Consider the following 24,328-nt stretch of genomic DNA (forward strand, 5'->3'; position numbering starts at 1 on the left):
GAGAGGAGTGTTGAGAGGAGTGTTGAGAGGAGTGATGAGAGGAGTGATGAGAGGAGTGATGAGAGGAGTGATTGAGAGGAGTGGTTGAGAGGAGTGGTTGAGAGGAGTGGTTGAGAGGAGTGTTGAGAGGAATGATGAGAGGAGTGATGAGAGGAGTGGTTGAGAGGAGTGTTGAGAGGAGTGATGAGAGGAGTGGTTGAGAGGAGTGGTTGAGAGGAGTGTTGAGAGGAGTGGTGAGAGGAGTGATGAGAGGAGTGATGAGAGGAGTGTTGAGAGGAGTGTTGAGAGAAGTGATGAGAGGAGTGTTGAGAGGAGTGGTTGAGAGGAGTGTTGAGAGGAGTGTTGAGAGGAGTGGTTGAGAGGAGTGATGAGAGGAGTGGTTGAGAGGAGTGATGAGAGGAGTGGTTGAGAGGAGTGGTTGAGAGAAGTGATGAGAGGAGTGATGAGAGGAGTGATGAGAGGAGTGGTTGACAGGAGTGATGAGAGGAGTGGTTGAGAGGAGTGTTGAGAGGAGTGATGAGAGGAGTGGTTGAGAGGAGTGATGAGAGGAGTGATGAGAGGAGTGATGAGAGGAGTGGTTGAGAGGAGTGATGAGAGGAGTGGTTGAGAGGAGTGGTTGAGAGGAGTGTTGAGAGGAGTGTTGAGAGGAATGATGAGAGGAGTGTTGAGAGGAGTGTTGAGAGGAATGATGAGAGGAGTGTTGAGAGGAGTGTTGAGAGGAGTGATGAGAGGAGTGATGAGAGGAGTGATGAGAGGAGTGATGAGAGGAGTGATGAGAGGAGTGATGAGAGGAGTGGTTGAGAGGAGTGGTTGAGAGGAGTGGTTGAGAGGAGTGGTTGAGAGGAGTGTTGAGAGGAATGATGAGAGGAGTGATGAGAGGAGTGGTTGAGAGGAGTGTTGAGAGGAGTGTTGAGAGGAATGATGAGAGGAGTGATGAGAGGAGTGGTTGAGAGGAGTGTTGAGAGGAGTGGTGAGAGGAGTGGTGAGAGGAGTGATGAGAGGAGTGTTGAGAGGAGTGATGAGAGGAGTGTTGAGAGGAGTGATGAGAGGAGTGGTTGAGAGGAGTGTTGAGAGGAGTGTTGAGAGGAGTGGTTGAGAGGAGTGATGAGAGGAGTGGTTGAGAGGAGTGGTTGAGAGGAGTGGTTGAGAGGAGTGGTTGAGAGGAGTGGTTGAGAGAAGTGATGAGAGGAGTGATGAGAGGAGTGATGAGAGGAGTGATGAGAGGAGTGGTTGAGAGGAGTGATGAGAGGAGTGGTTGAGAGGAGTGATGAGAGGAGTGATGAGAGGAGTGATGAGAGGAGTGGTTGAGAGGAGTGATGAGAGGAGTGGTTGAGAGGAGTGATGAGAGGAGTGGTTGAGAGGAGTGTTGAGAGGAGTGTTGAGAGGAATGATGAGAGGAGTGTTGAGAGGAGTGTTGAGAGGAATGATGAGAGGAGTGTTGAGAGGAGTGTTGAGAGGAGTGATGAGAGGAGTGATGAGAGGAGTGATGAGAGGAGTGATGAGAGGAGTGGTTGAGAGGAGTGGTTGAGAGGAGTGGTTGAGAGGAGTGTTGAGAGGAGTGTTGAGAGGAATGATGAGAGGAGTGATGAGAGGAGTGGTTGAGAGGAGTGTTGAGAGGAATGATGAGAGGAGTGATGAGAGGAGTGGTTGAGAGGAGTGATGAGAGGAGTGTTGAGAGGAGTGATGAGAGAAGTGATGAGAGGAGTGTTGAGAGGAGTGATGAGAGGAGTGGTTGAGAGGAGTGTTGAGAGGAGTGATGAGAGGAGTGGTTGAGAGGAGTGATGAGAGGAGTGGTTGAGAGGAGTGGTTGAGGGAAGTGATGAGAGGAGTGATGAGAGGAGTGATGAGAGGAGTGGTTGACAGGAGTGATGAGAGGAGTGTTGAGAGGAGTGGTTGAGAGGAGTGGTTGAGAGGAGTGTTGAGAGGAGTGTTGAGAGGAGTGATGAGAGGAGTGATGAGAGGAGTGTTAAGATGAGTGTTGAGAGGAGTGTTGAGAGGAGTGATGAGAGGAGTGATGAGAGGAGTGGTTGAGAGGAATGATGAGAGGAGTGGTTGAGAGGAGTGGTTGAGAGGAGTGGTTGAGAGGAGTGTTGAGAGGAGTGTTGAGAGGAGTGGTTGAGAGGAGTGGTTGAGAGGAGTGATGAGAGGAGTGGTTGAGAGGAGTGATTGAGAGGAGTGTTGAGAGGAGTGTTGAGAGGAGTGATGAGAGGAGTGGTTGAGAGGAGTGGTTGAGAGGAGTGGTTGAGAGGAGTGGTTGAGAGGAGTGATGAGAGGAGTGGTTGAGAGGAGTGTTGAGAGGAGTGGTTGAGAGGAGTGTTGAGAGGAGTGATGAGAGGAGTGATGAGAGGAGTGGTTGAGAGGAGTGGTTGAGAGGAGTGATGAGAGGAGTGGTTGAGAGGAGTGTTGAGAGGAGTGTTGAGAGGAGTGTTGAGAGGAGTGTTGAGAGGAGTGTTGAGAGGAGTGTTGAGAGGAGTGATGAGAGGAGTGATGAGAGGAGTGATGAGAGGAGTGGTTGAGAGGAGTGGTTGAGAGGAGTGGTTGAGAGGAGTGTTGAGAGGAGTGTTGAGAGGAATGATGAGAGGAGTGATGAGAGGAGTGGTTGAGAGGAGTGTTGAGAGGAATGATGAGAGGAATGATGAGAGGAGTGATGAGAGGAGTGGTTGAGAGGAGTGGTGAGAGGAGTGGTGAGAGGAGTGATGAGAGGAGTGATGAGAGGAGTGTTGAGAGGAATGATGAGAGGAGTGTTGAGAGGAGTGGATGAGAGGAGTGTTGAGAGGAGTGTTGAGAGGAGTGGTTGAGAGGAGTGATGAGAGGAGTGGTTGAGAGGAGTGATGAGAGGAGTGATGAGAGGAGTGATGAGAGGAGTGATGAGAGGAGTGATGAGAGGAGTGATTGAGAGGAGTGGTTGAGAGGAGTGATTGAGAGGAGTGATGAGAGGAGTGATGAGAGGAGTGATGAGAGGAGTGTTGAGAGGAGTGGTTGAGAGGAGTGGTTGAGAGGAGTGGTTGAGAGGAGTGGTTGAGAGGAGTGGATGAGAGGAGTGGTTGAGAGGAGTGGTTGAGAGGAGTGTTGAGAGGAGTGGATGAGAGGAGTGGTTGAGAGGAGTGTTGAGAGGAGTGGTTGAGAGGAGTGATGAGAGGAGTGGTTGAGAGGAGTGGTTGAGAGGAGTGGTTGAGAGGAGTGGTTGAGAGGAGTGGTTGAGAGGAGTGATGAGAGGAGTGATGAGAGGAGTGGTTGAGAGGAGTGGTTGAGAGGAGTGGTTGAGAGGAGTGGTTGAGAGGAGTGGTTGAGAGGAGTGATGAGAGGAGTGATGAGAGGAGTGATGAGAGGAGTGGTTGAGAGGAGTGTTGAGAGGAGTGATGAAAGGAGTGGTTGTGAGGAGTGGTTGAGAGGAGTGGTTGAGAGGAGTGATGAGAGGATTGATGAGAGGAGTGGTTGAGAGGAGTGATGAGAGGAGTGGTTGAGAGGAGTGGTTGAGAGGAGTGGTTGAGAGGAGTGGTTGAGAGGAGTGGTTGAGAGGAGTGATGAGAGGAGTGATGAGAGGAGTGTTGAGAGGAGTGGTGAGAGGAGTGGTGAGAGGAGTGTTGAGAGGAGTGGTTGAGAGGAGTGGTTGAGAGGAGTGATGAGAGGAGTGTTGAGAGGAGTGGTGAGAGGAGTGGTGAGAGGAGTGGTGAGAGGAGTGGTGAGAGGAGTGGTGAGAGGAGTGGTGAGAGGTGTGATGAGAGGAGTGAAGAGAGGAGTGGTTGAGAGGAGTGATGAGAGGAGTGGTTGAGAGGAGTGGTTGAGAGGAGTGGTTGAGAGGAGTGGTTGAGAGGAGTGATGAAAGGAGTGGTTGTGAGGAGTGGTTGAGAGGAGTGGTTGAGAGGAGTGATGAGAGGAGTGATGAGAGGAGTGATGAGAGGAGTGATGAGAGGAGTGATGAGAGGAGTGTTGAGAGAAGTGATGAGAGGAGTGATGAGAGGAGTGGTTGAGAGGAGTGATGAGAGGAGTGATGAGAGGAGTGATGAGAGGAGTGGTTGAGAGGAGTGATGAGAGGAGTGATGAGAGGAGTGATGAGAGGAGTGATGAGAGGATTGTTGAGAGGATTGTTGAGAGGAGTGATGAGAGGAGTGGTTGAGAGGAGTGGTTGAGAGGAGTGGTTGAGAGGAGTGATGAGAGGAGTGGTTGAGAGGAGTGGTTGAGAGGAGTGGTTGAGAGGAGTGTTTGAGAGGAGTGATGAGAGGAGTGGTTGAGAGGAGTGGTTGAGAGGAGTGGTTGAGAGGAGTGATGAGAGGAGTGATGAGAGGAGTGATGAGAGGAGTGATGAGAGGAGTGATGAGAGGAGTGATGAGAGGAGTGATGAGAGGAGTGATGAGAGGTGCTCTCGCTTTAAAGCTGGATGAGATGGCCATAGGGATATATAGCCTACATCAATTGCAGTGCGGCCCTCTGGACTTCGGTGAAGAGAAAATGTGCTTCCCAGACAAAATGAGTTTGAGACACCTGCTATAGAATGTGTTGTATTTAAAGTCAAATGGGCACTATATTAGAGACATACAAACGACTAGTGCTAGATTCAAGAGAGTTGTTTACTACTGTATCACCCTGTTCAAAGCAACAGCGGTCCGTATCTTACCCAAATAACTCTGTGCAGGCTTTTCCTCCACCACTCTGATTCTCCTGGCCCCTTTGGGGATGATCACAGCTTCCACATAGCCTGGGGGGAAAGAGGTGGAGAGAGAGAGAGAGCGAGAGGTAGAGAGAGAGAGAGGGGTAGAGAGAGATAAAGAGAGAGGTAGAGAGAGAGATAAAGAGAGAGAGAGATAAAAAGAGAGGTAGAGAGAGAGATAAAGAGAGAGGTAGAGAGAGAGATAAAGAGAGAGGTAGAGAGAGAGATATAAAGAGAGAGAGAGAACAGGCTGAGTGACCACCGATTGGCAATAGAAACCGGCAGACATAAAAAGACATGGCTACCCAAAGTGGAGCGTGTATGTGGTCACTGCACGACAGGGGAGCTAGAAACAGAGATGCACTTTCTCCTTTACTGTGATAAATATTCCTCACCAAGAGATTCATTATTCACAGAAATGACTACATTTATTCCAAATTTTAACTTATTAAACCCAGAGGAAATACTAAAAATACTCATGGGCGAAGGAGCAATGGCTCCTCTTGCAGCCAAATATGTATTTGCCTGCCATAGCCTGAGGGATACTGAATAATAACATCTGCATAGTAAGCAGTAACTTACTTATTATGACTGTTATTATTATTACTGTTATTGTTATTACTATTATTATTGTTGTTTATCATTCCAAATAGTAGTGGTATGGGTGGTAATGGTAATGATAGCAATTTAATGATGGTAGTGGTGGTAATGATGATAGTAGTTGTAATACCGATGTAATGGTGAAGATGACCGTTATTTAGTTATAAGTTAGGTATAGTTAAAAAAAAAAAAAAATTATTACAATGTATATTGTATACATTGTTGCTTTGGCAATATTGACACAATGTTTTTCATGCCAATAAAGCAGCTTGAATTTGAATTTGAATTTGAGAGAGATAAAGAGAGAGGTAGAGAGAGAGAGATAAAGAGAGAGGTAGTGAGAGAGAGAGATAAAGAGAGAGAGATAAAGAGAGAGAGAGAGAGAGAGAGATGGGGTGGGTAGAGAGAGAGAGAGAGAAGAGATGGGGTGGGTAGAGAGAGAGAGAGAGATAAAGAGAGAGAGATAGAGAGAGAGAGATAAAGAGAGAGGTAGAGAGAGATAAAGAGAGAGGTAGAGAGAGAGAGAGATAAAGAGAGAGGTAGAGAGAGAGAGAGAGATAAAGAGAGAGGTAGAGAGAGAGAGAGAGAGGTAGAGAGAGAGAGAGAGAGAGAGAGAGAGAGAGAGAGAGAGAGAGAGAGAGAGAGAGAGAGAGAGAGATAAAGAGAGAGGTAGAGAGAGAGAGAGATGAGGTGGGTAGAGAGAGAGAAAGAGAAGAGATGGGGTGGGTAGAGAGAGAGATAAAGAGAGAGGTAGAGAGAGAGAGAGAGATAAAGAGAGAGAGAGCGAGAGATAAAGAGAGAGGTAGAGAGAGAGAGAGAGATGGGGGGGGGAGGGGGAAGTGGTAGGGATGTAACTGTACGGTTGTTGGGTCCATGCCTGCACTAGAACTATCTAGCTCACTAGTATCATGTGTACATGTAACGTACAGTTCAGTCACTTCACTTCTAAGAGAGCCAGATAGGATTGACTGGAAGAGCTACAGTACTGTACTGTGTGTTCGTGTGTGTCTCTACCCCCTGTGCTCGTGATCACAGGCCGTGAATGGATCTATGTGTGGGGTCCCCCTGTGACCTAACTGATGGTCACAGTTAGCCTAGCGTGGTCCGGGGAGCTTGAGTGCGTATGAATGAGATCCGTTCAAGGTCGAGAAGGTGTTCCTCATCGTTGCCGAGCCATAGCCATTCATCACACGGATGTTGACATTGTCGCTGTGTTATCTGAACTTGCTTTGAAGTAGTATTCAAAAGCTTGATTTGTAAACTTTGTCCAGTCTTTAAGATACAGCTTAGTGCTGATTCAGGGTCCGTGCAGGAGAGGCTGGGTCCTTTTTTGGGGGGGAGGAGCAGAAAATAACTCTGCAAGTAATGAATGACCTCACTAAAAAACTGTCCGTTTGTGACGTGAGAGATCCACATCCTGTTTGACTGATACTTTTGATACTTAACTGTGTCTCTTGTGAATAATGATGAGTTTTAATAATCGGACCCCGTGTGAAAAAAAGAGAAGAGCTGTAATTCCTTCCTCTTTTCTCTCGCTCTCTCCTTGGGCTGTGGTAAACCTTTATTGGTAGTAATAATAATGTCATTACTTTTTCCCCCGTACTGGTACCATGTGGCTCAGTTGGTAGAGCATGACACTAGCAATGCCAGGGTTGTGGGTTCAATTCCCACTGGGGGACCAGTATGGGGGGGAAAAACAAAAAAAAGGTTTTCTCACTACTGTAAGTCACTCTGCATAAGAGCATCTGCTAAATGACTTAAATGTAAAAATGATTATAGAGCATTATAAACTGGGTGGGTCAGGCCCTGAATGCTGATTGGCTGACAGCCGTGGTATATCAGACTGTATACCACGGGTATGACAAAACATTTATTTGTAATGCTCTAATTACGTTGGTAACCAGTTTATAATAGCAATAAGGCACCTCGGGGGTTTGTGGTGTATGGCCAATATACCATGGCTAAGGGCTGTAACCAGGCACTCCGCGTTGCGTCGTGCCCAAGAACAGCCCTTAGCCGTGGTATATTGGCCATATACCACACCCCCCGGGCCTTATTGCTTAAACATACAGCCAATATGTTTTAACCAACAAGCTACAATAGAAAGTGATGAATGATCCATAAAAGTTCAATCAAAGTTCAATCCAACTTGGATGTAAATCATTTAGGGAGTTTATCAACAGTAATGCAACACTTCATTCAGATTTTAAGAACATTCCCTGTAATAGCGCTACAGCTTGTTAGGAGATAAAGTCCAGTTCAGTGAGACTCTCCAAGACAAACCGAGGGAGATTGGCAGCCAGAGGTAACGTTACTGTATACGCAGCAGTTGCTGCAGTCATTTTGAAGATTCCCCTAGGTACAGATCTTAGATCAGCTTCCTCTTCCCCGAATCCTAACCTTAACCATTAGTGGGGGAAAATGCTAAACTGACACAAGATCAGCGTCTAGGGGCAAGGTTGCCCTAAACCTACTGAGGGGGGGGTGAGTGAGGGTACTGACGGTACGGTACCTGCTCCTTTGGTGTGGTTGAAGTCCCCCTTGATGACCTTACAAGACTTGCCATTGCCGTTACACATCCCACAGTGGTCCTCTCTTGCCATCGAACTCAGGATCCGGTCACAGCCCACTTTCTAGACAACAACACAAGACACCTCAGGTTAACAACATTCTCACATTGTAGATAATACAGTTAAACAGAAATAAAGCTTAAAATGATGTTGAACTTTGATGACAGGGGGGGGGGGGGCAGTGGTGGTTTAAAAAAAGGTTTGATCGACTGTTGATTGACAGTCTAGTCCGGGTGCTTTGGAGAACTTGGACAATATGCAGAAACATTCAGTAAAACTGAACTGGCCATTCGTTATGTCTACATACTACTGTCTACATACTACTGTCCACATACTACTGTCTACATACTACTGTCTACACACTACTGTCCACATACTACTGTCTACATACTACTGTCTACACACTACTGTCTACACACTACTGTCTACACACTACTGTCTACACACTACTGTCTACACACTACTGTCTACACACTACTGTCTACATACTACTGTCTACACACTACTGTCTACACACTACTGTAATATCAGACAGGCCTTGACATATGTTTGTACAATAGGAGACTACTTTGGATGGAGGGCTGATTTGGGCCGGGGGTGGGTGATAGAGAAGTATAATGTAGGCCAGCATCTGTTTATGTGTATTGCACATCCCAGTTTAGCCTGGGGTGTATTCACTAGGAACCAAACAGGCCCAGTTTAGCCAGGGGTGTATTCACTAGGAACCAAACGGGCCCAGTTTAGCCTGGGGTGTATTCACTAGGAACCAAACGGGCCCAGTTTAGCCAGGGGTGTATTCACCAGGAACCAAACGGGCCCAGTTTAGCCAGGGGTGTATTCACTAGGAACCAAACGGGCCCAGTTTAGCCAGGGGTGTATTCACTAGGAACCAAACGGGCCCAGTTTAGCTAGGGGTGTATTCACTAGGAACCAAACGGGCCCAGTTTAGCTAGGGGTGTATTCACTAGGAACCAAACAGGCCCAGTTTAGCCAGGGGTGTATTCACTAGGAACCAAACGGGCCCAGTTTAGCCTGGGGTGTATTCACTAGGAACCAAACGGGCCCAGTTTAGCCAGGGGTGTATTCACCAGGAACCAAACGGGCCCAGTTTAGCCAGGGGTGTATTCACTAGGAACCAAACGGGCCCAGTTTAGCCAGGGGTGTATTCACTAGGAACCAAACGGGCCCAGTTTAGCTAGGGGTGTATTCACTAGGAACCAAACGGGCCCAGTTTAGCTAGGGGTGTATTCACTAGGAACCAAACGGGCCCAGTTTAGCCAGGGGTGTATTCACTAGGAACCAAACGGGCCCAGTTTAGCTAGGGGTGTATTCACTAGGAACCAAACGGGCCCAGTTTAGCTAGGGGTGTAATCACTAGGAACCAAACGGGCCCAGTTTAGCCAGGGGTGTATTCACTAGGAACCAAACGGGCCCAGTTTAGCCAGGGTTGTATTCACTAGGAACCAAACGGGCCCAGTTTAGCTAGGGGTGTATTCACTAGGAACCAAACGGGCCCAGTTTAGCTAGGGGTGTATTCACTACGAACCAAACGGGCCCAGTTTAGCTAGGGGTGTATTCACTAGGAACCAAACGGGCCCAGTTTAGCCAGGGGTGTATTCACTAGGAACCAAACGGGCCCAGTTTAGCTAGGGGTGTATTCACTAGGAACCAAACGGGCCCAGTTTAGCCAGGGGTGTATTCACTAGGAACCAAACGGGCCCAGTTTAGCCAGGGGTGTATTCACTAGGAACCAAACGGGCCCAGTTTAGCCAGGGGTGTATTCACTAGGAACCAAACGGGACCAGTTTTTCCAGAACCTTCACTAACCCAATTCAGGTGAACAGACGGTACTATGGTCAGCAGATAGTACTATGGTGAGCAGACAGTACTATGGTGAGCAGACAGTACTATGGAGATCAGACAGTACTATGGTGATCAGACAGTACTATGGTGATCAGACAGTACTATGGTGATCAGACAGTACTATGGTGATCAGACAGTACTATGGTGATCAGACAGTACTATGGTGATCAGACAGTACTATGGTCAGCAGACAGTACTATGGTGAGCAGACAGTACTATGGTGAGCAGACAGTACTATGGTGAGCAGACAGTACTATGGTCAGCAGACAGTACCATGGTCAGCAGACAGTACTATGGTGATCAGACAGTACTATGGTGATCAGACAGTACTATGGAGATCAGACAGTACTATGGAGATCAGACAGTACTATGGTGATCAGACAGTACTATGGAGATCAGACAGTACTATGGAGATCAGACAGTACTATGGTGATCAGACAGTACTATGGAGATCAGACAGTACTATGGTGATCAGACAGTACTATGGTGATCAGACAGTACTATGGAGATCAGACAGTACTATGGAGATCAGACAGTACTATGGAGATCAGACAGTACTATGGTGATCAGACAGTACTATGGTGATCAGACAGTACTATGGTGAGCAGACAGTACTATGGTGAGCAGACAGTACTATGGTGAGCAGACAGTACTATGGTGATCAGACAGTACTATGGTGAGCAGACAGTACTATGGTGATCAGACAGTACTATGGAGATCAGACAGTACTATGGTGATCAGACAGTACTATGGTGATCAGACAGTACTATGGAGATCAGACAGTACTATGGAGATCAGACAGTACTATGGTGATCAGACAGTACTATGGTGAGCAGACAGTACTATGGTGATCAGACAGTACTATGGTGAGCAGACAGTACTATGGTGAGCAGACAGTACTATGGTGAGCAGACAGTACTATGGTGATCAGACAGTACTATGGAGATCAGACAGTACTATGGTGATCAGACAGTACTATGGTGATCAGACAGTACTATGGTGATCAGACAGTACTATGGTGATTAGACAGTACTATGGTGAGCAGACAGTACTATGGTGAGCAGACAGTACTATGCAATAGGGGCAGCAGGTAGCCTAGTGGTTAGAGTGTGGGGCCAGTAACTGAAAGGTTGCTGGATTGAATCCCCGAGCAGACCAGGTAAAAATCTGTCATTCTACCCCTGAACAAGGCATTTAACCCAATGCTCCCCGGTAGGCCGTCATTGAAAATAAGAATTTGTTCATAACTGACTTGCCTAGTTTATTTTAGTTTTTTTTAACCTTTATTAATGTCAAAAGAAATATGTAGCTGGAGAGCAGATTCTTTTGACCAAGTGCCAGCAGTTCACAGATGGGCCATCCGTGTGTCAGAGAGGATGATGGGTGTGTGCTGGGGCTTGGGCCACGACCTACTCTGGAAGCGTGGAAACATCCTTACAACGCCAGGGCAACATATTACTTTGTTTCTCTCTCTCTCTCTCTCTGTCTAACTGTCTGTCTGTCTGCCTTTCTCTCTCTCTGTCTGCCTCTCTCTCTGTCTGCCTTTCTCTCTGTCTGTCTGTCTGTCTGTCTGTCTGTCTGTCTGTCTGTCTGTCTGACTGTCTGTCTGACTGTCTGTCTGACTGTCTGCCTTTCTCTCTGTCTGCCTCTCTCTCTCTGTCTGCCTTGCTCTCTGTCTGCCTTTCTCTCTGTCTGCCTTTCTCTCTGTCTGCCTCTCTCTCTCTCTGTCTGTCCCTCTTTTGCTCTCTCTCTCTCTTTCTTGCGTGCTCTCTCTCTATCATGTCTGTATGCCTGTCTCTTGTTTGCGCTCTATCGCTCTCTCTCTCTCTTCCTCTATCGCTCTCTTCCTCTCTCTCTCTCTTCCCCTCTCTCTCTTCCTCTCTCTCTCTTCCTCTCTCTCTCTTTTCATCTCTCTCCAGCCCAGATAGCAGGAAATAATCCCCGCAAATCATCCCTGTGTTTTCTGAAATATTCCCCAGTTGTCTATTTTTCTACCAGAGAAAGAGGTTCTGGTCATTGGAGCGATTGTCTGTCTACTGAAGGCACGTTCCCCTGCTCCTGGGAGTGCAGTCAACATAATGGAGGGTGGCCGTGGGGCTCCGCCGATAACAATGGGTCTGTGACCCAAATGGCACACTATTCCCTACACAGTGCACTTCTTTTGACCAAAGCCCCATGGGCCCTGGTAAAAACAAGTGTGCACTGAATAGAGAATAGGGCACCATTTTGGGTCAGTGATTTATGCACCATTTATTTTCTTGCTGGACTTGACATTGAAGACTTTGTTTGGAAGGATACATGGAATGTGTATTTTGTGCTATTAAAAAAATATGTGTTGGGGAAACAGCTTGGAAAATGACTTTCTCTTTCTGCAATATGGAACATTTTTCACAGTTTTGCTGTCTGAGAACTGTGACATCAGATGAGACTAACCTGCATCAGAGACGTCAGAAAAAAAGTTTTGTTGCTTGAGATGACTGCAAGTAACACTTACAAAAAATCTCCAGCGCTTTGGGTTTTGTGTGCCATTAAGCGATGCAAAACTTCCAGCTTTATTTAGAACTATATTGTGTGAATCTACCATAGAATTACTGAAAATGTAGAACACACTGGAACCTAACTAGTCCCCTGTCACATGACTGGTGTACCTGACAAGTCCCCTGTCACATGACATGTAGTTTCCCCTAGGTACAGATCTAGGATCAGATTACCCTGCCCCAATCCTAACCTTAACCATTAGTGGGGATATGCACTGACCCAAGATCAGCGTCTAGGGGCAACTTCACATGACTGGTGTACCTGAAAAGTCCCCTGTCACATGACTGGTGTACCTGACATGTCCCATTGGCACATAGGCCAGACTCCTGAGAGCCGCAGGAGGTTCCATCCAGCACCTTCTCAGCCAGGAGGCGGGGTTGCTCTTTCCCTGTGGAGGAACAGAACAGTGTACATGGCCTCTCTGGAAGAGAGAGAGGGGAGGGGAGGAGAGCGAGGAGGAGGGAGGGAGGGAGGGGAGAGGAAGAGAGAGGATATGGGGAGGAGACGTGGAGACAAGTAAGATGGGGATAGGAGGTGGGGGTTGGGGAGAGTGGAGAGGAGAGGGTGCCATTTAATGTAAAGTAGTGCACCATATAAAGAATAGGGTGCCATTTAATGTAAAGTAGTGTACCATATAAGGAAAAGGGTGCCATTTAATGTTAAGTAGGTTACCATATAGAGAATAGGGTGCCATTTAATGTAAAGTAGGTCACCATATAGAGAATATCCTATCCTATCCTAGAATTTCCGAACCCATCAGATCCTATCCTTTCATATCATATTACCATGCTCTATCATTTTGACCCCTACACAACCCCATCATTACCCATACACAACACCTACATGACCTCATCTTGACGTTCATGCCCGATACCATATCTATTAGCTTTGAACTACTACACTCAGGAAAGAAAGGTGCTATCTACAACCTAAAAGGGTTCTTTGGCTGTCCCCTTTGAAGAACCCTTTTTGGTTCCAGGTAGAACCCTTTTGGCTTCCATGTAGAAACCTTTTGGTTCCATGTAGAACCCATCGGAACTCTTTTTTTTCTAAGAGTGTACCACAGATATTTGTGTTAAGGCATATGATATCATATCACCATGCTCTATGTTCATGACCGTGACACGACTCCATTGTGACCTTCATGACAACCAGGTAAAAATACGTTCAACCCAGACATCTCAGCGAGTTACATTTTAGAGGTCAGACACGCCAGAGATCAAACGGTTAAAAGCAGTGTGTGGCTGCAATGTGTTAGCTATCACCTGCTGGGTGATGACAAACATTGTTTGGCTGTTTGGGCCGTTTTAACACGTAGAATCGTTGGAAAATGAACAGAAATTGACGGCTGATATTCAGAGGCGATAGAACGGCCAACTGCAGATTTCAGCCGTTAGTCTCCACGGCGTGTCTGAGCTCATGCAGCTCTGTTATCTCTGGGGTTTAAACACACTGACTAAATGTTGGTGAATAATAAAACTGGATTGGATGCATCATTTATAAAAAAAAACATTTGGTGACACTTTCTGTTTTCTATGGATAACTTCTTCATGATGTTTTAGAAGCACATTTATAACACATTAGGAACTATGCATAACACATTATAATGCATGGCATAGACGCACATTCATAACACATTATAATGCATGGCATAGACGCACATTCATAACACATTATAATGCATGGCATAGACGCACATTCATAACACATTATAATGCATGGCATAGACGCACATTCATAACACATTATAATGCATGGCATAGACGCACATTCATAACACATTATAATGCATGGCATAGACGCACATTCATAACACATTATAATGCATGGCATAGACGCACATTCATAACACATTATAATGCAAGGCATAGACGCACATTTATAACACATTATAATGCATGGCATAGACGCACATTCATAACACATTATAATGCATGGCATAGACGCACATTCATAACACATTATAATGCATGGCATAGACGCACATTCATAACACATTATAATGCATGGCATAGACACACATTTATAACACATTATAATGCATGGCATAGACGCAAGTTAGATTTTTCACAGACAATCTTTGGTCAATGTGCAAATTCTAGGTTTCTATTCTGAGAAACCTAAAATACTAAACATTGTATTGACATTTACAGGTTTACATCAGGGCTCTCCCGGAGATCAACCATCCTGTAGGTGTCACTCCAACCCCAATCTAGTGCACCCGATTCTAATAATTAGCTGGTTGATAAGCTGTATCAAGTTAGTTACAAATGGGGTTGGAGCGAAAACTTACAGGAGAGCTCTCCGGGAACAGAGAGCCCTGGGTTACACGATACCTTTAGGTGGTGGACTGACTCCATACTAAGATATCTATAGGACTAGGAGGGCCTACTGTGCAGCCTGCATGCAGCAAGTGTGTATATGTTTTCGAAACAAGATAAATATGCAGGGTTTAAAGGGGCAATCTGCAATTGGTACATTTGTATCCATATGTCACACCCTGATCTGTTTCACCTGTCTTTGTGCTTGTCTCCACCCCTCTCCAGCTGTTGCCCATCTTCCCCATTATCCCCTGTGTATTTATACCTGTGTTCTCTGTTTGTCTGTTACCAGTTCTTTTTGTCCGTCAAGCATATCAGCATTTTTCCCCTTGCTCCTTTCTTTTTCTATAGTTCCTGTTTTCTAGTTTTCCCGGTTTTGACCATTCTGCCGGCCCTGACCTCGAGACTGCCTGTACCTTGTCACACCGCCCTGGATTATTGACCTCTGCTTTCCCCTGAAACTGCCTACCGTTCTGTACCTTTTGATTCTGATCTGGATTACTGACCTGTCGTTTTGCCTGCCCCTGTTCTAGTAATAAACGTTACGTTACTTCGACACTGTCTCCATCTGGGTCTTCCCTAAAACGTGATGCCATAGCAATGTCTATGAATTTGAAAGTGGTAAAAAATGTCCAGCTCCAATTCTCAGATGTTTACCAAAACAGTGGCAGGGTGTCCACTTTGTTGTTGTTGTTTGAACTGCAAATTGCCCTTTTAAAAGCTCACGTGGAGTCTGGAATCTTAATGATGCTTTAAACAGAACACTGCTGGATCAGGGCCAGCTGCTTTCCTCATAAACCCTACACTCTCTTACATCCTTATCTCGTCACCTGTCAAAATGTTTATGCCAGCGATATGTTTAAAAAGCCAGCGATATGTTTAAAAAGCCACCCGCCTTCGTTTTGGTCTAGCTCGGTTGAGCAGGGGGCCAAGATGTAACTAATTGCGGCGTCGCGAAACGGTCGCGAAACATCTTCCAGGCGCATTAATCTCTTACAGTGTTTGACGAGGCTACGTCGTAAACATTCGATCCCCATCTTTGAACACTTAAGCGTGCGTACATGCGGCCGACAGGTTTATACTGATTTGTGCAATATGCCAAGACTTGGCACCCGAGCGCACACTTGGTCTGCATCCCAAATGGGCCCATAGGGTTCTGGTCAAAAGTAGTGCACTATATAGGGAATGGGATGGCGTTTGAGACGCAGGCTTGAGGTCAGAGCTATGCGAGCGGCCTTCCAGCAGCAGCATCGTGTTGTACACATGGGATGTCCAACACTCGCTATCTCCCAAATCTCCCAGTCAAAGCCACTTTTTACCCCTCTCTGCTCCAAATATGGAGGAATGTGGGATTGGGAGCATCGGGAGCCAGTCTAAATACCTGTTACGTATCAAAGATGGTTTTGATCATCTATATCAACCATGAGTGCATTTGAGGAATGCATTGTATCCGCAAGCTATAATTTTAGTCACTTAACAGATGTTCTTATCCAGAGGGACTTACAGGAGCAATTAGGGTTTAGTGCCTTGCTCAAGGGCACATCGACAGATTCTTCACCAATCAGCTCAGGGATTGAAATCTGCAACCTTTTAGTTATCACAAATGCACCTGGATAATATAGCCTATGGTTAGGATTCCAAAGAAGCAGTTGCTGCATATCTTCAGGGACAGTGTCTGATCTTTAACCAATCAAATGAGAGGTAGAGACAGAGAGAGGGACATTGAGATAATTAGAGAGAGAGAGAGAAAGGCCGCAGAAGGCAGACCTGGCTCTCAAGAGAAGACAGGCTATGTGCACACTGCCCACAAAATGAGGTGGAAATTGAGCTGCACTTCCTAACCTCCTGCCAAATGTATGACCATACTAGAGACACATATTTCCCTCAGATTACACAGACCCACAAAGAATTTGAAAATAAAACTAATTTTGATAAACTCCCATATCTATTGGGTGAAATACCACAGTGTGCATCACAGCAGCAAGATGTGTGACCTGTTGCCACAAGAAAAGGGCAACCAGTGAAGAACAAACACCATTGTAAATACAACCCATATTTATGTTTATTTATTTTTCCTTTTGTACTTTAACTATTGCAGATCACTACAACACTGTATGTAGAAATACTCTGACATTTGAAATGTCTTTATTCTTCTGGAACTTTTGTGAGTAAACATATGTTTCCCATGCCAATAAAGCCCATTATATTGAAATTGAATTTGAATTTGAATTGAATTGAGAGAGGGACATAGAGACAGAGAGAGAGAGAGAGATAGATAGGAAGACAGAGAGAAATAGAGAGGGAGAGAAGGAGAGAGAGAACCCTTGCCTGATGAAAGGAGCTTTGTGCTCCAGCAGGCAGAGCGTCTGTGCAGTGAAGTCATCTAGTGATGTCCTCCAGTGATGTCATCCAGAGCAGAGAGAGAGAGAGAGAGCCACTGGAGAGCCTGTTTGTCATTCTGCACAGTACTCAGGTTCAATTACTGTAGCCTGGGGCTGCCGCTAACATGGGCCTCACACACACACACACACACACACACACACACACACACACACACACACACACACACACACACACACACACACACACACACACACACACACACACACACACACACACACACACACACACACACACACACACACACACACACACACACACACAGGTACACGCATAGCACGCTCAAACACACACAGACCGGTTTGGCTACCAACTCTACCCTAACAGGCACAATTAGACCAAGAAAGAGGCTTGAGCAAAGCAAGATATTAGAGTTTGAGAGTTAGTGTCTGAGAGAGTTGGTGGTTTAGAGAACTGCACTGCAGTAATTGTGAATAGTGTACAGTAAAACTTCAATTAAACGCAGTCTCAAATAGCTGCCTGTCCCTTTTAATAGCCGGGCATCAGCATTTCAGCAAATAAATGCTGGAGGAGAGAATCATTTCCATCGACGAGACAGCAGTGTGGTTTGACATAGTCGCCTCAACTACGGGGCGATACGAGGCGCAACGAGGCGCAAGGAGTGAGACAATGGTGCTGAAATGCGAAATTGGGGGTGTATGGTAGGCAACCTTTGCAAGTCTGATCTACAATGAATTTTTTTTTATACAGTCTATGATCTAGATATATACCATCATCCATGACGGAGTGCCAGTGTAGGGAGGGGCGATTGAAGGTCTGGCACTGTTGGTCTCTGAAGCTTGGGCTCCCGGCAGGGCAGGGTAGGTTCTCACACAGCCTGTACTGCATCCTGGAGCCGACACAGTCCCGGCTTTTCCCACTGGTCCCACAGAGACAATACAAAACAAAATGCATGGAATGGAGGTCAAGATCAAAGAAGTAAAGCTCCTGTAGCCTAGCGGATAAAGTGCGTTGGACCAGTAACTGAAAGGTTGCTGGTTCGAATCCTCAAGCAGACAAGGTGAAAAATCTGTCCATGTGCCCTTCAGCACTGAATCCCAATTGCTCTGGATAAGAGTGTTTGCTAAATGACTAAAATGTACTCAAAGATGTAAAGTACCTGGGACTCTACTCAAAGAGACAGTCGTTACAGTGTAAAGTACCTGGGACTCTACTCAGAGACAGTCGTTATAGTATAAAGTACCTGGGACTCTACTCAAAGAGACAGTCGTTACAGTGTAAAGTACCTGGGACTCTACTCAAAGAGACAGTCGTTATAGTGTAAAGTACCTGGGACTCTACTCAGAGACAGTCATTAGAGTGTAAAGTACCTGGGACTCTACTCAGAGACAGTCTTTATAGTGTAAAGTACCCGGGACTCTACTCAGAGACAGTCGTTACAGTGTAAAGTACCTGGGACTCTACTCAGAGACAGTTGTTACAGAGTAAAGTACCTGGGACTCTACTCAGACACAATCGTTACAGTGTAAAGTGCCTGGGACTCTACTCAAAGAGACAGTCGTTACAATGTAAAGTACCTGGGACTCTACTCAAAGAGACAGTTGTTATAGTGTAAAGTACCTGGGACTCTACTCAGAGACAGTCGTTACAGTGTAAAGTACCTGGGACTCTACTCAGAGACAGTCGTTATAGTGTAAAGTACCCGGGACTCTACTCAGAGACAGTCGTTACAGTGTAAAGTACCTGGGACTCTACTCAGAGACAGTTGTTACAGAGTAAAGTACCTGGGACTCTACTCAGACACAATTGTTACAGTGTAAAGTGCCTGGGACTCTACTCAGACACAGTCGTTACAGTGTAAAGTACCTGGGACTCTACTCAAAGAGACAGTCGTTACAGTGTAAAGTACCTGGGACTCTACTCAGAGACAGTCGTTACAGTGTAAAGTACCTGGGACTCTACTCAGAGACAGTCGTTACAGTGTAAAGTACCTGGGACTCTACTCAGAGACAGTCGTTACAGTGTAAAGTACCTGGGACTCTACTCAGAGACAGTCGTTAGAGTGTAAAGTACCTGGGACTCTACTCAAAGAGACAGTCGTTACTGTGTAAAGTACCTGGGACTCTACTCAGAGACAGTCGTTACAGTGTAAAGTACCTGGGACTCTACTCAAAGAGACACTCGTTACAGTGTAAAGTACCTGGGACTCTACTCAGAGAGACAGTCGTTACAGTGTAAAGTACCTGGGACTCTACTCAGAGACAGTCGTTACAGTGTAAAGTACCTGGGACTCTACTCAGAGACAGTCGTTACAGTGTAAAGTACCTGGGACTCTACTCAAAGAGACAGTCGTTACAGTGTGAAGTACCTGGGACTCTACTCAGAGACAGTCGTTACAGTGTAAAGTACCTGGGACTCTACTCAGAGACAGTCGTTACAGTGTAAAGTACCTGGGACTCTACTCAGAGACAGTCGTTACAGTGTAAAGTACCTGGGACTCTACTCAAAGAGACAGTCGTTACAGTGTAAAGTACCTGGGACTCTACTCAGAGACAGTCGTTATAGTGTAAAGTACCTGGGACTCTACTCAAAGAGACAGTCGTTACAGTGTAAAGTACCTGGGACTCTACTCAGAGACAGTCGTTACAGTGTAAAGTACCTGGGACTCTACTCAAAGAGACAGTCGTTACAGTGTAAAGTACCTGGGACTCTACTCAGAGAGACAGTCGTTACAGTGTAAAGTACCTGGGACTCTACTCAGAGACAGTCGTTACAGTGTAAAGTACCTGGGACTCTACTCAAAGAGACAGTCGTTACAGTGTAAAGTACCTGGGACTCTCACACTTGCGCTGGCGTCCACTGATGCCAGTGCTGCAGGTTGGACTGCAGGTTCCCCAGGACCCCCAGGTGCTCCACTCCCCCATGGCTTGCTCCACTGGCACCGCTCTGCTCACACACTCCCCCGCACGACACCACTGCATGAGTACAACACACACACACACACACACACACACACACACACACACACACACACACACACACACACACACACACACACACACACACACACACACACACACACACACACACACACACACACACACACACACACACACACACACACACACACACTTGAATAAATCACACAGTGTCCAAACCTACAACCCTGTCCAATGACATCATGAAACCCCACTACTGAACAACTGTGAACGCAAACACTCCTGAACCCATCACTAATACAAAACAACGCAGCACTCACAGTGTAACTCGGCCTTGCCGTTGACGTGCTGCTGATTATGTGGCGGCTGATGTGTTGAGCTATGTAAACAGAGGATTCAGGGTCTGATTGAACACTGGCAATCTCCCTTACTCTGGTTTGTGCTCATCATCATTACTATTGACACTTCTGTTGGACAGGATGCAACTCTTTAACGTCAACTTTTCACTGATACAATCCACCCATTCCAAGATACCTGAAATAATTCAAACACTGCCCTAGAAGTGGGATCTCACTATTTAATACGTCCTGTCCACTCTGATGACATGTAACATTCTCCAGAGTTCACTGGCCTTATTCAAAGACCCCCCCCCCCCCCCCCCCCCCACCCCCAAAAATGTGTCCTCCCAACGTACACTTCGGTGATCAATTAAAGCATATTTCTTCAAGAGACTGCACTTGAATTTCTACATGGGCTGTTACAGATTATAAACGGTGCATCTAAGGACAAAGTCTCAATAGACTCCCTTCTGTACTTCACTACTCTAATACCTAAAACTCAACCGTGGCGTACATACAACACGTTCCTGGTGGCGTTACTAGCAGGGTTTACGATGGTCGGACTCCGCGCGGTGCTCTGCATCATGTTGCCTGTCAGCGTGGACACACAAAGGGACGTGGAGACAGTCTGAAGCGGGGCCAGGGGTTTGCCGTGAGCGGCCACAGCTGGCCCTTTCCCTTGGCCCACAGGCTGTTTCTCATCTCCCTGTTTATAATATATCTCGGAGAGGATGGCTCTCTCTTTCTCTTGTCTCTCTCTCTCTTCTCTCTCTCTCGCTCGCTCTTTCACGCTCTCTCGCTTTCCCTCTCTCTCTCTCTCACTCGCTCTCTTTTCTCTTGCAGCAACGGCTGCTTGCTTGGGCTTGTGTGGAAAAGATGATTTCATATTTGTGAGGCTGGTATTGAGAGACCATTTGGTAGTGACCTATATCGTGTTGATTGGCTGATTTTAAGATGATGAAAATGTGATGAATTAATAAAGACATTGGTTACGTGCCAAATAGCACCCTATTCCCTAGGTAGTCCACTACTTTTGAACACGTCCCAATAGGACAAAACGTCTCAAATAGCACCCTATATAAAAATAGTACACTATACCATTTGGTATAATTTGTATAATTTCTTTTTATAATAAAACTTGAATGTGAAAAAGAGCAGTGTCATGTGAAAAAGAGCAGTGTCCACAAATGACAGAAGTCCTCCACATGTTCTACACAAATACATGTACTGTATCGTAATACATTTCTGTGGTTCTAACTACCTTTCCAGGGTCACACTCTGTGCCATCCATGGGTGGGTCCAGTTTGGTTTTACAGTCCTTCTCTCCATCCACCCGGCACCACAGCCCTGAACACATCACATACTGAAACGCACACACACACACACACACACACACACACACACACACACACACACACACACACACACACACACACACACACACACACACACACACACACACACACACACACACACACACACACACACACACACACACACACACACACAGAAATAAAGTTTATTGACATACATTTTTATGATGCAGTCTATGTTTATTTACTTGAATCACTGTTAAAAAATGTTATATGTGGTTTATAAAAAAAGCTTTCAATGCATAATGGAAATAGGTGTTCTTATTGGAAAATGACCAAATAAAAAAGTATTGGCCCTCACTACTACTCTTCACAATGATGTCCATTCCTTCAAATCAAACTGTATTAGTCACATGCGTCGAATACCACAAGTGTAGAACCTTACCGTGAAATGCTTACTTACAAGACCTTAACCAACAGTGCAGTTCAAGAAGAGTTTAAGAAAATATTGACCAAATAAACTAAAGTAAAAAGTAACAAAATAACAATAACAACAACGAGGCTATATACAGGGGTACCGGTACCGAGTCAGTGTGCGGGGGTACAGGTTAGTTGAGGTAATTTGTACATGTAGGTAGGAGTGAAGTGACTATGCATAGGGGGGGGGGGGGGGGGGGGTCAATGTAATAGTCCGGTGGCCATTTGATTATTTGTTCAGCAGTCGTATGGCCTGGGGGTAGAAGCTATTAAGGAGCCTTTTGTCTCGGTATCAGAGAAAACAGTCTATGACTTGGGTGACTGGAGTCTCTAACAATTTTATGGGCTTTCCTCTGACACCGCCTATTATATAGGTTCTGGATTGCAGGAAGCTTGACCCAGTGATGTACTGGGCCGTACGCACTACCCTCTGGAGCGCCTTACGGTCAGATGCCGAGCAGTTGCCATACCTGGCGGTGATGCGACCAGTCAGGATGCTCTCGATGGTGCAGCTGTAGAACTTTTTGAGGCTCTGGAGACCCATGCCAAATCTTTTCAGTCTCCTGAGGGGTAAAATGTTTTGTCGTACCCTCTTCACGACTGTCTTGGTATGTTTGGACCATGATAGATCATTGTTGATGTGGACACCAAGGAACCTCTGTGGTTTAGGTTTCAGACCCCTACTAAACTTAATGTCACTAATCTCTCCTGAACAGATTCTGTACGTAAACAGAAGAATCTGTCTCAACGGGATGTGTAGGATAATGATCAAACAGTAGTTACGATGCTTGGGTTTTCATCACTGATGACTCGAAATCATTGGCCACTTTAATAAATGGATCACTAGTCACTTTAATAATGCCACTTTAATAATGTTTACAAATCTTACATTACTCATCTTATGTATATACTATATTTTATACCATCTATTGCATCTGGCTTATTCCGCTCAGTCATCGCTCATCCATATATTTATATGTACATATTCTTATTCCATCCTTTTAGATTTGTGTGTATTAGGTAGTCGTTGTGGAATTGTTAGATTACTTGCTAGATATTACTGCACTGTCGGAACTAGAAGCACAAGCATTTCGCTACATTCCCAATAACATCTGCTAACCATGTGTATGTAACCAATACAATTTGATTTGATTTGATTATTTGGATGTATCAGGATTTGGCGAAGGTCACAGATTATTTGGATGTATCATGATTGGGCGAACATCACAGATTATTTAGATGTATCAGGATTGGGCGTAGGCGGGGTTTAAACTTCGAAAGCTTTGCCTGTGTGGTGAAATTAGCGGAAGGGGGGGCGGGGACTTTGGCTGAGAGTTTCCTTTTGCAAGGGTGGATTCTTCACAAACCGGAACTCAATTTCTAATACATATGAATCCAGAACTAAATCACGCAGATTAACTAATTATGCAAGATTTTAGTTCTGGGTTAACTGAGATTAACACACTGTAAATATACCAATGAAAAGCTATTTGTATTGAGAGTTTGCAAGGTTGCAATAGAAAACCAATCATCAAGGAATCCTCTTTTGAAGCATGTCTATCACCTGAGTTTCTACATCTGCCCCAATACATTTTGAAGCATGTCTTTCACCTAAGTTTCTACATCTGCCCCAATACATTGAGAGGAAGTGAAGGGGTGGTGTAAAGGAAATAGAAGGTTTAAGGGGCAAACCAAGGCTAGGTCACAAATGGCCCCCTATTTCCTATATTATAGTGCACTACTTTTGACCAGAACCCTATTGACCCCTTGTCAACAGTAGTGCACCATTTAGGGAATAGGGTGTAAGGTTCACATGGTTGAAATGTGTTGGGTGTAGGGTTCATATGGTTAAAGGGTTTAGGGTTTACACAGTTAATGGGTGTAGGGTTTACATGGTTAAAGGGTGTAGGGTTTACACAGTTAAAGGGTGTAGGGTTTACACAGTTAAAGGGTGTAGGGTTTACATGGTTAAAGGGTGTAGGGTTTACCCAGTTAAAGGGTGTAGGGTTTACATGGTTAAAGGGTTTAGGGTTTACCCAGTTAAAGGGTGTAGGGTTTACCCAGTTAAAGGGTGTAGGGTTTACATGGTTAAAGGGTGTAGGGTATACATGGTTAAAGGGTCTAGGGTTTACACAGTTAAAGGGTTTAGGGTTTACACAGTTAAAGGGTGTAGGGTTTACACAGTTAAAGGGTGTAGGGTTTACCCAGTTAAAGGGTTTAGGGTTTACACAGTTAAAGGGTTTAGGGTTTACATGGTTAAAGGGTGTAGGGTTTACACAGTTAAATGTTTAGGGTTTACATGGTTAAAGGGTGTAGGGTTTACACAGTTAAAGGGTGTAGGGTTTACCCAGTTAAAGGGT

The 24,328-nt window shown here is 45.6% G+C and overlaps 1 protein-coding gene and 1 non-coding gene across 2 annotated transcripts in view; one reads left to right on the forward strand and one right to left on the reverse strand.

Annotated features, from left to right (window-relative positions):
- The window catches only part of LOC129819043 (A disintegrin and metalloproteinase with thrombospondin motifs 19-like), a 169,110-nt gene that overhangs the window by 38,174 nt on the left and 106,608 nt on the right, over positions 1-24,328 (reverse strand). The window contains exons 11-16 of the mRNA XM_055875548.1: positions 21,440-21,541; positions 19,731-19,876; positions 17,672-17,820; positions 12,513-12,640; positions 7,761-7,881; positions 4,616-4,696 (exon numbers count right to left, since the gene is read on the reverse strand). Of these exons, the coding sequence (XP_055731523.1) occupies positions 4,616-4,696; positions 7,761-7,881; positions 12,513-12,640; positions 17,672-17,820; positions 19,731-19,876; positions 21,440-21,541 (727 nt within the window). The remainder of the gene's footprint in view (positions 1-4,615; positions 4,697-7,760; positions 7,882-12,512; positions 12,641-17,671; positions 17,821-19,730; positions 19,877-21,439; positions 21,542-24,328) is intronic.
- On the forward strand, positions 6,853-6,929 carry trnaa-agc (transfer RNA alanine (anticodon AGC)). The gene has a single exon. It is a non-coding gene; the product is annotated as a tRNA-Ala (tRNA).

The sequence above is a fragment of the Salvelinus fontinalis genome, chromosome 21 (genome assembly GCF_029448725.1).
Source record: "Salvelinus fontinalis isolate EN_2023a chromosome 21, ASM2944872v1, whole genome shotgun sequence".
NCBI classification, from domain to species: Eukaryota; Metazoa; Chordata; class Actinopteri; order Salmoniformes; family Salmonidae; genus Salvelinus; species Salvelinus fontinalis.